The sequence below is a fragment of the Littorina saxatilis genome, linkage group LG12, assembly GCF_037325665.1.
Source record: "Littorina saxatilis isolate snail1 linkage group LG12, US_GU_Lsax_2.0, whole genome shotgun sequence".
NCBI classification, from domain to species: Eukaryota; Metazoa; Mollusca; class Gastropoda; order Littorinimorpha; family Littorinidae; genus Littorina; species Littorina saxatilis.
In genome coordinates, this window is record NC_090256.1 from 41,498,558 (window position 1) to 41,512,394 (window position 13,837).

The 13,837-nt window shown below is 43.5% G+C and overlaps 1 protein-coding gene across 1 annotated transcript in view; it reads right to left on the bottom strand.

The window, feature by feature from the left end:
• Positions 1-3,389: 3,389 nt before the first annotated feature.
• Positions 3,390-13,837, bottom strand: part of LOC138983095 (acid phosphatase type 7-like) — a 34,623-nt gene continuing 24,175 nt past the window's right edge. The window contains exons 8-10 of the mRNA XM_070356503.1: positions 4,625-4,821; positions 3,933-4,082; positions 3,390-3,556 (exon numbers count right to left, since the gene is read on the bottom strand). Of these exons, the coding sequence (XP_070212604.1) occupies positions 3,390-3,556; positions 3,933-4,082; positions 4,625-4,821 (514 nt within the window). The remainder of the gene's footprint in view (positions 3,557-3,932; positions 4,083-4,624; positions 4,822-13,837) is intronic.

The following is a 13,837-nucleotide window of genomic DNA, read 5'->3' on the forward strand; positions in this document are numbered from 1 at the left end:
TCATGATCGCTTCTCGCCAGAGTTGTGGTAGCGATCCTTCTTGCCAGCTGCTGTTGAAGACCTCGAGTAGCTTGTTCTCTGCTGCACTACCAAGGTGGGTTAGCATCTCGTTGGTGATGCCGTCTGGGCCAGGGGACTTCTTCGCCTTTGACTTTTTCAGAGCTGAGTGCAGCTCGTGGAGTGTGAGTGGTTGACTCATGGCGTCCACTGTCGACTGTCTGGCAGGTCTCTCTCTTTTCTCTCTTCTTGCTTCTCTCTGTTTCTCGGGGCTAACATGGAGGTTGCTCTCAGCTGCATAGCTTTCAGCAAATTGGTTGGCAGCATGCTTTCCAGTTAGCACCTTCCCGTTCTCTTCTAATGTGATCTTTCCTCTGCTGGTGTTCTCATCATTCAACTGCTTGGTGAGCCTCCAGAGCTTTCTGCCATCCTTCTCAAGGTTCAGAGAGCTTGTTTTCTCTTGCCAGCTTCTCCGTCTTGCCTGTAGCTTCTTTTTGAGAAATTTGGCTTTGGCTTCCTGGAGGCGGATGTTGTTGTTTTGTGACGGGTTGACTTCTGCTTCCCTTCTGGCGTCTGCCAGATCATCATCCAGTTCCTGCAATTCATTGCTCCAGTAGGGCTTATAGTCTCTCCTGGCACCCCTGGGAATGGACTCACGCGCTGCTCTGAGGATGCTCATGTTGAAGTCCTTCGCCACCATGTTGATGTCTCGACCCTCGACTCTGATGTCTTTGGTGAGTTCGCTGGTGCGGTGTCTAAAGAGGAACCAGTTCGCTCTTTTGTAGTTCCACCGAGGGAAGGAAGCTTCAGTGCAGGACTCCATGCCCAGGGTCAAAAAGACTGGCCGATGGTCACTTCCACCTAGCTGTTCTCCGACCTCTCTGCTGGTTAGCTGGTGCATGTCTTCCGTGCAGAAGGCTAGGTCAGGAGTTGATGTAGTGTGCCATCTTCTGGAGTAGAATGTAGGGCAGTCAAAGGGACTGTTCAAAAGGATGAGACCTTTGTCGTCCTGCCAGTTCTCCACCTCTTCTCCTCTCCGATCCAGGTGGTCATATCCCCAACTCTGTGAATGACTGTTGAAGTCACCCACCACGATGAAGTTGGAGGCCTTTGCGGGGATCGTGTCAAGGGCGAGGTGTCTATCATTGGGGCAGTAGAAGTTGACAAGATGGAATTCTGATGTCTTCGTCTGGATTCGAATCACCTGATATTCGGAGTCCTCCATGTGCGTTTCTATCAAACAGGCATTGATGTTGTTCCTGATGAGGGTCAGGATTCCTCCTTTGCTTCGGTCTGTTCTGTCGGACCTAAGGCATTGGTAGCCTCTCACTTTGAAGGACTTTTGGGGTGTCAGGTGCGTCTCCTGAATACAGCAGATGTTGATGTTCTTCTCATGCAGGATATGCTCCAACTCTGTCTTCTTGTTCAGGATACTTTCTGCGTTCCAGTGCATGACCTGGAAAGGTCGCTGCTGACTGGGTTTCTTCCTGGTTGTGGTGGTGCCAGTCACTTTCCTCCCGCGTCCCCTGGCGTGACAAGACGGACGGGAGGGACCTCCAGTAGTTGAGGCTGGGTCCCTTTGAGGCATGGGACCCGACGCTGCTCCACCCTGGGGGGTCCTCAATGGGCGAGCGCCATTTCCATCTGTGCTGGTTGATTGTGTCATCATTTGCGTAAGTGCGTGTACCCGTGGTTTGTTAGAATGCGCCGTGCGGCCCGGGTCCTCCGTCTTCAGCATTCGGGGTTTTCTGTCGGGGTTACCTCACCCTTAGCTCATGGCCCGTACGTCCTACCCTGAGAGCACAGGGGGGAGGATTTTCCGGGATCCCACCCGGAGCCAGTTTGGTCCGCGGCCGCAAGCGGCTGATCTCCATATCTGAAGACCGTTCCCCTATCCGCCACCCGGGAACGCGCTGGGTTGGGGGTGGTCGCCCCACTGAAAATCCCACACTGGGTTAAGAAAGATCAGCCTGTCCCAGTGACATATCTACAGCAAAAACCCTACATTTCAGATAAATCAGCAAGGGTGAAATATTCAACATATCTTTCAAAAACCTAAATATAAAAACAAGGAATGTATGTAGTCAGGCACTAGAATGAATACCCGCTTCGCCGGGTAGCCGGCTTTGCCGGGAAGAAGTACTTAGAGCCGTACGCTGGCTTCGCCGGGTCCGAAAATTGGACCCGCCAAGCTTAGGTCCCTCCCAGATTCGTGGAATGGGAACAGCACGAAAATGATTCAGTGGCCATAATGCCATTCCTGACCATATCGAGTCCCATCCTTGTCGACGAATGTAACCGTGTTAATCACCTTTGGAGGCGAACTCCACTCAAACAGGACTGAGCAAGTTATGGCTTCTCAAAGGAAGGCCAGTACATAATATTACACAAAAGCCGCCAGACCACATCACAAACAGAACTGAACAATGCACAGGTGTTGCTCATATAGAGACACACACACACACACACACACACACACAAAAACACAGAGAAGCCGTATCTATAGAGAGATAGATGACAGTGTATTTTTCGCGTGGCTATAAATTGATTCGACCTTTGCACTTTTACAGTGAGGATAATTTACGGGTCCAATTTACGTTCTGTACACTGCGTTGACCTTCTAAAAATAGTAACAGTAACAGAACGCCGGGAATATCCGAAGACGCTCAGCGCAGTGGACAGCGCAGTGACATTCTAAAAATAGTAGTAACTTACAACTGAACGGGAAAGCCACACGAAGGAAGGGAGATAAACGCCAAACACTGGAGAAGATAAGGAAGAGTTACTTATAATGGTGAAATGAACACAAAAACCAAAATCAGTTCAGCGCTGCGCGCTGAGAGCACGTGTTGAAATATCTCATCGATGATATTGTGTCCGGGGTGTAGCTGAATACGGTGTCCAAATTTGAAAAAGATCCACCGAGAACTTTGGCGTTGTGATGTGGTGTAGCGGCTATGGTGTGTCGGTATGGGGGCCCGGGTAGCTGAGGTGGAACCAAAATAGCTGAGGTGGAACCAAAATCGGTTCCGCGCTGCGCGCTGAGAGCACGTGTTGAAATATCGACCAGGTTGTGTCGTGTCCCGGGTCTACCTGAATATATGCCCACCAAATTTGAAGCAGATCCATCGAGAACTTTGGCCGTGCATGGCGAATACACAAATACACAAACACACAAACACACAAATACACAGATACACAGACACACACACAGACACAAGTCGTATATATATATAGAAGTCAGAAGTAAAGGTTTACTTATTATTCAATAGTTTTCTGCTTTGCAGGTTCACATCACCAGCTATATCGATTTCAAAATCTTTCCTCAGATCATCGTCTTCTTCTTTTCCTGCTGTGAACTGGTTTTTGCCATAATCCAAGTCCGTAGCTTCTCAGCGTCGAACTATTGTGTTCTGTTTACGACGACATGCTTTTGTCACCACGGCGACCACTACCAGCATTGTGAAGAGCACACCGATTGCGATTTGCCGAGATTTGTTTAAACTGTTTGTCAGTTCTTCTTTGTTCTGTTCCGAGTCCTCTTCATCCAAAAAACGGCCTGTGAAACGGTAAAATCATGCGTAAGTTACAAAACGAACCTCAAAACATAACGCTCTCAGTCAACAGCATGAATACTTTTCTGATGGGTATTCGCAATTTCAGTTAAAGGAATGACTCAATGGTAATTAAAGACAGTGAAATACACATTCATGGTTCAGGCTACTTTCAGGTTCTGAAGATTCTTCAATGAAAGACCTTTTTTCTGACTTATAGCTTGCCGCCTCTTACTCGCATTTCTCTGAGCTCCCAGCCAAAACATTCTCATGCACACACACAAAAACACACACACACTCAAAAACCCTCACCCCACACCAACAAACACACACACTGACCCCCCCCCCCAACTACACACGGATAAGCAAAGACCAGCCTACCATGGTGGTGCTGAACAATCCACAGCTCGTCCAAGACAGCCTCGTTAAACACGGAGCGCTGTTCCCAGTAAACGTGGGTGCTGTTGATGACGTGTAAACGGCCATAACTGTTCAGGGACTTGTCATCTACTCGTACAGCTGACCAGTCGGCTGCAACAGTGGAAAGGAAAAAAATATGAAAGCCATTAAAGAACTTTTTATTTTACTTTACAAAGGTTAATTTAGTCCAGCATGCTCCTGTAACCATCTGTCTAACCGTATCATGACAACAAAACAGAGTCCAGTAGCTCTCCACAAAGCTTTTGAAATGTACAGATTTTCAGGACTGAACAGTTGTTAGCTTGGAAGCTGTGCTGTTGTTCATATTTAAAGGTTCAGTATATGATAAGACGAGAACACATAATACAATCTGTTCTTCAATTCTAGCATGGCTGACAATTTGCTGACAGCACCAACAATTATTTTAACATACAGTCTGTACACTTTTGTATGTCCACACACACACACACACACACACACACACTGCATGCTCCCTACTTACTTTGGCTTATGTATAACAAATGCTGATTACAATCAGTATGCATAGTCTTTCACAACATTTAACTGACAGCAAGCTTTACATTCTTGTGAAAATAAGGAAAGACACACATTCCATCTACACTAGCCAAAAATCCAAATAGCAGAAAACATACGCTTCGGAGGAGGTTGGAAGCAATCAAGACCAAATATGGACCCAGCAGCCCCCGAGATGATCTGAACGGGCGCTGGGGGGTCGGTATAGTTGGTGGAGACCACCACTCCTTTGTACACAGGGTACAGTCGCTCGTAGTTGTGCTCATGGGCCTGCAGTACTATGTCCACCCCAAACTGGTAAAACACATCCTCCAGCCTGGAGCAGTCAATGCATATTTCATTTCAACGCTTGCGGCTTCGTGGCAGGCGGAAGGAAAAATCAGCCAGATAAGTTTTCGTTATTGTTTACCTGTGCACTTAAAAAGACCGTTGGGTCGATATATTTGTCAACTAGATGAATACCCGCTTCGCCGGGTAGCCGGCTTCGCCGGGAAGAAGTAGAGCCGAATACCCGGCTTGGCCGGGTGATTGGCGCACCGTACGCCGGCTTCGCCGGGTCCAAACCATGGACCCGCCAAGCTTATAGGTCCCTCCCAGATTCGTGGAATGGGAACAGCACGAAAATGATTCAGTGGCCATAATGCCATTCCTGATCATATCATGTCGAGTCCAATCCTTGTCGACGACGCCGAATGTAACTGAGTGCCGAAACACCACAATCACCTTTGGAGGCGAAGTCCACTCAAACAGGATTGAGAAATTTAGAGCTTATCTCTAAGCCCTTTAAAACCTGTTATGGCTTTTCAAAGGAAGGCCAGAACACTCAAACACACCAAAGCCTCCAGACCAAATCACAAACAGAACTCAACAATCCACAGGTGTTGCTTACACACACACACACACAGAGAAGCCGTATATATATATATATATCTATATGTATACTGTATATATAATGATAGAGATAGATGACAGTGTATTTTTCGCGTGGCTATAAATTGATTCGACCTTTGCACTTTTACAGTGAGGACAACTTTCGGGTGCAAGGCCGGAAAGCGTTCTGGACACTGCAGTGACCTTCTAAAAATAGTAACGGAACGGGAATATCCGAAGCGTGCCATACGAAGGAAGGGAGGTAAACGCTGAAAACACTGGAGAAGATAAGGAAGAGTTACTGGTAGTGGATCAAGAAAAAAAACCAAAATCGGTTCAGCGCTGCGCGCTGAGAGCACGTGTTGAAATATCTCATCGACCAGTTTGTGTCCCGGATGTACCTGAATATGGCCAGCAAATTTGAAACTGCGCCATCGAGAACCTTGGCCGCGCATCGGAACAGACACACAGACAGACACAAGTCGTATATATATATAGATGTATTGTTTTGTCAATAACAAACGTTCCAATTAACAACCTACCTTTCTTGTTTGTTGATTCATGCTCTCTACATTTTAGGACACAGTGGAACCCTCCTTTAGCACCCTCCCAGTTCAAGACCACCTTTGTTTTTATTAAGACCTTGATTTTTTATTTATCCCCCCCCCCCCCCATAACATCTGTAAGTTTACCCCCATTTTAAGACCTGATTCTCTCAGATTGTTGGGAGGTATTAAAAAGGGGTTCCACTGTCTACTGATTCACAGTTAAATGTAATCATCTACACGCTTAACATGAATGCAGGAAGCATTCACCCTTCACGCAGAAATAAACAACCGAAGGGTATGTGATAGGGTGGAGTGGAAGGGGGAAAATAGGCCAGGAAGCATACATGAGACGCCAAGACAGAGGTTGCGATAACGTGACTTTTAATTAACGTACACCAGAAAGCAGACACCAGAAAGCAGTGTCTGATGACACATGAAAAGAAAAGAAAACATAATATAAGTACATGGCATAACAAGTAAAAACGCACCATTCATACCAATGCATCCTAACTATACATACATTCCACAATAAACCTACTATATCAAGTGAACAGAGGGGGGGGGGGGGGGGGGGGGGGGGGGGGGGGGAAGAAAGAGCGATTGGGAGACAGGACCTATTATCCTTTACAACACAATAGATTTCCGGGGACACGTCACGTCTGCACGCATTGAAGCGTGACGAGGGCCGATAATTTCAAGGTCCATACTACTAAGTTACGAAGGGGAGGTTAATCTAGCTATGACGTCACAAGGCACGCTACGTCGTGAACAAAGACACTCGCGGGAAACAAAATGGCTGACACAACATACGTACCTACATACATACACGCCATAGCATCAATCATACGCTCAGAACACATAATAGAACTGATTAACATAGCAAATACAATAATCTATATGAGCCTTTGCCAAAAGGTGCCATTTCGGACCCATGTATTTTTGGAAAGCAAGTGTAATTAACTGGATTACCCCAACATGTTTACATGTATTGTGCTTTGAAAAAGGGAGTTTGATGAATGCTTTTTTTAATGTTTTGAAGCCTGTTGTTGTTGTGAATGTTAAATAAAAAATAAAATGTTTCAAACATACACCAGAAACGGCCCCGAAAAATTTTGGACATTTTGGTGTCCTCGGGAAATTTTCGATTTTTCATGGTCTGCATCACTTTATCGGTTTTAATCAGCGTATTTCATACAGTCTAAGCATGCAACTCTTAGTAGAATGTGCAACAATCGTAATTAGAACCAGAATTTACCGAAAACCTCGCCCAGTAAATACCCGGTTATTTTCGAAGGCCTCATGTCCGCAGACCAACTTGTTTACAGATTCGATTTTCGCCGGTCTTGGTGCTTTGAATGGCCGCCATTTTGGATGAAAACGATAGTTTCGTGTTCGAGGAAATAAAAGCAGTGTGTTGCATTTGAGTCAGAATTTGCGAAGTTATTGTATCTAGCAGCTAAAAAGAATCGATGGAGTTTAATGTCCGAAAGTAACGTTTGACACATTTTGTTATTTTTGCAATTTTCACAAAGAAGTTTCGCGAGTATTTTATACAAAAGCGTGGAAACCACTAGCTTTGCTTCTTTGGCGTTTCCGGTCACCGATTCGATTGAAATCATGGAGACGACGAGCCGTAAAGTTGAGAAAATATTGTACTGTCTGTTCAGGGTAAGGTGTAGATCTATACGTAACGTTTGACACTTTGTAGATCTAATGTTTGACACTTGCCCATAATTCTTCTCCCGACGAATTGAATTAGCTTATATTATCCCATGACCTGCCTCTTTATCTCTGTTAGCTGAGGAGGTGATTATTCTGAATATTCCATCACAACCATATGGATATCCTATGGATATCCCATCACAACCGAGTTTCGATCTCAACTGTCATTGGTCATTGTCTTTGATTTCAGAGTACAATTGAATAATTTATGGAGGTCATCTGCATATTCAGAGTTTACAGATGGACTACTTTTTACAATTAGTCAAGTTTTGACTAAATGTTTTAACGTATAGGGGGGAATCGAGACGAGGGTCGTGGTGTGTGCGTGTGTGTGTGTGTGTGTGTGTGTAGAGCGATTCAGACTAAACTACTGGACCGATCTTTATGAAATTTGACTTGATAGTTCCTGGGTATGATATCCCCAGACTTTTTTTCTTCATTTTTTCTTATAAATGTCTTTGATGACGTCATATCCGGCTTTTCGTGAAAGTTGAGGCGGCACTGTCACGCTCTCATTTTTCAACCAAATTGGTTGAAATTTTGGTCAAGTAATATTCGACGAAGCCCGGACTTCGGTATTGCATTTCAGCGTGGTGGCTTAAAAATTAATTTATGACTTTGGTCATTAAAACTCTGAAAATTGTAAAAAAAAAAAAAGTTTTTATAAAACGATACACATTTACGTTCATCTTATTCTCCATTATTTTCTGATTCCAAAAACATATAAATATGTTATATTTGGATTAAAAACAAGCTCAGAAAATTAAAAATATAAAAATTATTATCAAAATTAAATTTTCGAAATCAATTTAAAAACACTTTCATCTTATTCCTTGTCGGTTCCTGAAGAGAGAGAGAGAGAGAGATAGAGAGAGAGAGAGAGAGAATACGAATACGAATACGAAAGTTTATTCAGTTTTAGGCCAGAGCCCCTTCTGAAGGGTATGCGTCCATATACAACATAATCATAGTAAAATATTGTGTTTCATAAATGTCCCAAATTTGTATACATCAAACAGTAATACATGTGTACATAGATCATGTCACAGTGATTAATCTTTTCATTCCCTGATAAATATATTGTGCTAATTTGGATATTTGACTGACATTTCCAGTAGACATAAGCAAAGTATATCGGTACATACATGGATGATTATAATATTTTGGCTTTATCAATAATACTCTTAGGTCACGTAGTGCAGGACAGCAGAACATAAAGTGTATTTCATTTTCTTCAGCCAATTTACACAGACGACACAACAAATCTTCCTCACTCCGTACACTATACCTACACCTGTGTACAGCAAGATCCGATACACCGAACCTGAATTTAGTTAATGCACTTTTCACATAGCTGTTCATTTCCATATCTATATACGCTTCAGTACTGCTTGTGGTCTTAAACAATCTGTATGTAGAGAATCGATCACTGCTTTGCATATGGTCGTTCCAGTCTTGCCATCTGCAATCTATCAATCGCTGTCTGAAACATTTCAGAAAACCACCAATACTGTCCACCCCTTGGTTGTACCATACATCTGCAAACCCATGAGAGAACAAACACTTTCGAACATCCGTCGCCCATGTAATCTTGCCATTACAATCTAAATTATAGAGAACTTTGTATGCTTTACATGGAATCTTAGAATTTTCCATTCTTGTTAGTTTTAGCCAATATGTAATGCACTTTACATATGAGTTTAGATATATTGGGAATCTTCCCAATTCACCATACACAAGGTCGTTTGGTGTTAGAGAGAGAGAGAGAGAGAGAGAGAGAGAGAGAGAGAGAGAGAGAGAGAGAGAGAGAGAGAGAGAGAGAGAGAGAGAGAGAGAGAGAGAGAGAGAGAGAGAGAGAGAGAGAGAGAGGGAAAGAGAGAGAGAGAGAGAATGAGAGAGAGAGAGAGAGTTTGTTTGTTTGTTTGTTTGCTTAACGCCCAGCCGACCACGAAGGGCGGCCACACACACACACACACACACACACACACACACACACACACACACACACACACACACACACACACACACACAAAACCCGACCGACTGAATATGTAAGTGATCCACGTGTGAAAACCAAAACATAACAGCGCGATGACAGCCAACATTTCTATCCCCGACTGACAAACAGTAACACTGCATGCAAACTGACTTGGGTCAACGATCAAACCAGCACGGCCCGAACTGAATTTGTTGCGCTGCCATTATCGTGCGCAATTCTGGTAAAAATATAAACCCGGTATGCCGAATTGAGTATAACGAAAGTCGATGTCATATACATGATACACAAGGATATTTTAAAATGACTTTCAAAATGTAAAAGCAGATAGCAGACCTTTTTATAAGCAATTTGAATGACTGAATGTCTACATACAAGTCGAATGACGCCGTCCATTATGCTGACAAATGGGAACTAGCTATGCGCATGAATTCATTGACATGAATTTCGACTGCGGAGGCTTTTGGCAAGCTGAAAACAGGCACGGGCAGGTTTTAGTGGAAAAAGTAAGTGTTTTTAATGAAAACGTCGGAGTAATGGGATAAATAGCTTACACACTCCGAGTTCTGATTATCTTGCATATTGTGTAACCTATATACAACTGCTTGCTACTTTTGGAGGCAAATTTGATTGAAGAAAAATTCGATCCTCTGTTTTTGTTAATATCCGTGTTACGATTCAGGAGGATACGTTCATATCCGTGCAACGATTTAGGAGGAGACATTTATGTCCTTGTAAATTATATTGTAGCCAAAGCTGAAAAAATGCTTTTGGGTTAGCAGGGGGAAGGAATATTTTCATGAGATTGTTTTAACACCACCCCCCCCCTCCCCAACATAAAAAAAAAATCAAAGTTTTTTTTTTTTAAATTTGGATTTTGCTAGGATTTTACGTACAACTAATTAAAAAAATTCGATTTGATTGAGAACCTTGTTCCAGATGTACATAGACATTAGGTTAAAACTGTATTCTAAATGTCTGTTTGAATATTGTAGTTATTTTTGACATTTTCATTGATTTCATGTCCACTGACTCCATGTAACACGTGACAGGTAGAACGCAGATTTGACCTGTTTTGAACATGATGTTACTTTTTTGTGGTGCTTTGATGTTCCATAATTACCTAATCTTCAAAATATGAATGTATCCTAAAGGTCTATTTAATATCACAGTTGTCATTTATAACATTTTGAATAATTTCATGTCCACTCACACAGTGTAACATGTGACACGTAGAATGCTGTTATGACTTGCTTTTAACATGTTTTGCTATTGTTTCTGTTTTCATATTCCATAAATAACCTAATCTTTAGATTGTAAATGAAAAGTTAGTGTATATATAACATTCTGGTTGTTATTTCAAATATTATGAATATTTTCATGTCCATCAATATTTTTGTAACACGTGACACCTACAACAACATGTTTAACTAGTTTGAGCAAACTGTAACAACTTTTAGGGATATTTTTAACATGTGTCAGTGTTTCTGTTGAAGTGTTATATTTTATTTTAGGGTTTATACTTCTTGTGGTTACTTAGCAGAAAGTATCAGTTTTGACTTTTATGATGTTTGAGCGTTTTGCGACATTACGTGACACTGCATTCAAGATTTGGCTCCAAATGTACTTTTAAAGACTGATAATGCTTCTGCAGGGTCTGTTTACTAGAAATAAATCATTACCAGTTGTATGAAATGATATTAATGGCTTCTGTGGTCAGTTTTGTTGCACATGTGGCTTTTCTTAAAATTGGCGTTTTATGGCATATTATCAAACCGTACACATTTCCCAAATGCACAAACCATTCTTTTATTACACAAATGTGTTCATCAAAGACTAATGTATCACTTAAAACACCAAAAAAAATCAACTGAAAAGGTTTAGTTTGTCACAAATGTCCAAGCACCCCCCCAGCACCTTTTGGCAAAGCCTCATATATATATACGACTAGTGTCTGTCTGTCTGTTCGCGATGCACGGCCAAAGTTCTCGGTGGATCTGCTTCAAATTTGGTGGGCATATTCAGGTAGACCCGGGACAGTACACAACCTGGTCGATATTTCAACACGTGCTCTCAGCGCGCAGCGCTGAACCGATTTTGGTTCCACCTCAGCTACCCGGGCCCCCATACCAACACACCAAAGCCGCTACACCACATCACAACGCCAAAGTTCTCGGTGGATCTTTTTCAAATTTGGACACCGTATTCAGCTACACCCCGGACACAATATCATCGATGAGATATTTCAACACGTGCTCTCAGCGCGCAGCGCTGAACCGATTTTGGTTTTTGTGTTCATTTCACCATTATAAGTAACTCTTCCTTATCTTCTCCAGGTTTTCAGCGTTTACCTCCCTTCCTTCGTATGGTGCACTATAGTATGAGTGGGGCATCTTCGGATATTCCCGGCGTTCTGTTACTATTTTTAGAAGGTCACCGCAGTGTCCAGAACGTAAATTGGACCCGTAAATTATCCTCACTGTAAAAGTGCAAAGGTCGAATCAATTTATAGCCACGCGAAAAATACACTGTCATCTATCTCTCTATATATACGGCTTCTCTGTGTTTGTGTGTGTGTGTGTGTGTGTGTGTGTGTGTGTGTCTCTCTCTCTATGTGGGCAACACCTGTGGATTGTTCAGTTCTGTTTGTGATGTGGTCTGGCGGCTTTTGCGTATTTGTATGTACTGGCCTTCCTTTGAGAAGCCATAACAGATCAAAAGGGCTTAGAGATAAGCTCTAAATTGCTCAATCCTGTTCAGTTGAGTGGAGTTTGCCTCCAAAGGTGATTAACACGGTTACATTCGTCGACAAGGATGGGACTCGATATGGTCAGGAATGGCATTATGGCCACTGAATCATTTTCGTGCTGTTCCCATTCCACGAATCTGGGAGGGACCTAAGCTTGGCGGGTCCATTGTTCGGACCCGGCAAAGCCGGCGTACGGCTCTAAGTATTTCATCCCGGCGAAGCCGGCTACCCGGCGAAGCGGGTATTCCTCTAGTACCAAATAAACAATATCTACTTACAGTTCACTCCTCAATGTACAGCCGCACACAACTCGTCGGAACTCGAATTACGATCCCGGTCGAAAGTCACATCGCTGATATAAAACCAGCTCTAAAACGTTTGTTCAACTGAACACACACACAAAGTCTCTCTAAACAATCCTCAAATCACTCCTTCGCCAAAATAAACGTTATAATGGCTGAAATGATCCCGGAGAGCATCATCTGTCAATGTATCAGGAACAACAGAATTAATCTTGACATGCAGAGACTGCAAACTGTGGGCATATGAAAGAAGGCCCTCCTCTTGTCCCTGGTAACGCGTGAAGAATGACGAAAGCAGTGAAGAAATGCTGGCGTGGTCTCCAAACATGTCCTGCAGAATGGTCAGGACTAGGTCAGCCGTAGCGGTCGCATGAGGGGGGTGCAGGTTAACCTCCTTCCTGGCAGCCCCAGCGAGGGACTGGATCAACCACTCTGCTCCCTCCCCTCCAAGTGCCGCCATGTTGAAGTGGGAAATGACGCGACGTGCCTCGGTGGTGAAATGGTCCAGGTGACAGCCATCATCACCGCTTGTGAAGACAGGAAGCCTGGGAGGGGGAAACACCTGCCAATGGGGTCGTGGAGCCACGTCGACCGCCATCTTGGATGTGCGGAATCCCTCCTACACTGCTACGACTGCTTTCTGGTGTTAAACTACGGCGTCTCTACTTCCTGAATCCTGCTCGCATGCGCCAGATGTGATAGGGTGGAGTGGAAGGGGGAAAATAGGCCAGGAAGCATAAATGAGACGCCAAGACAGAGGTTGCGATAACGTGACTTTTAATTAACGTACACCAGAAAGCAGACACCAGAAAGCAGTGTCTGATGACACATGAAAAGAAAAGAAAACATAATATAAGTACATGGCATAACAAGTAAAAACGCACCATTCATACCAATGCATCCTAACTATACATACATTCCACAATAAAACCTACTATATCAAGGGAACAGAGGGGGAGGGGGGGGAAAGAAAGAGCGGTTGGGAGACAGGACCTATTATCCTTTACAACACAATAGATTTCCGGGGACACGTCACGTCTGCACGCATTGAAGCGTGACGAGGGCCGATAATTTCAAGGTCCATACTACTAAGTTACGAAGGGGAGGTTCATCTAGCTATGACGTCACAAGGCACGCTACGTCGT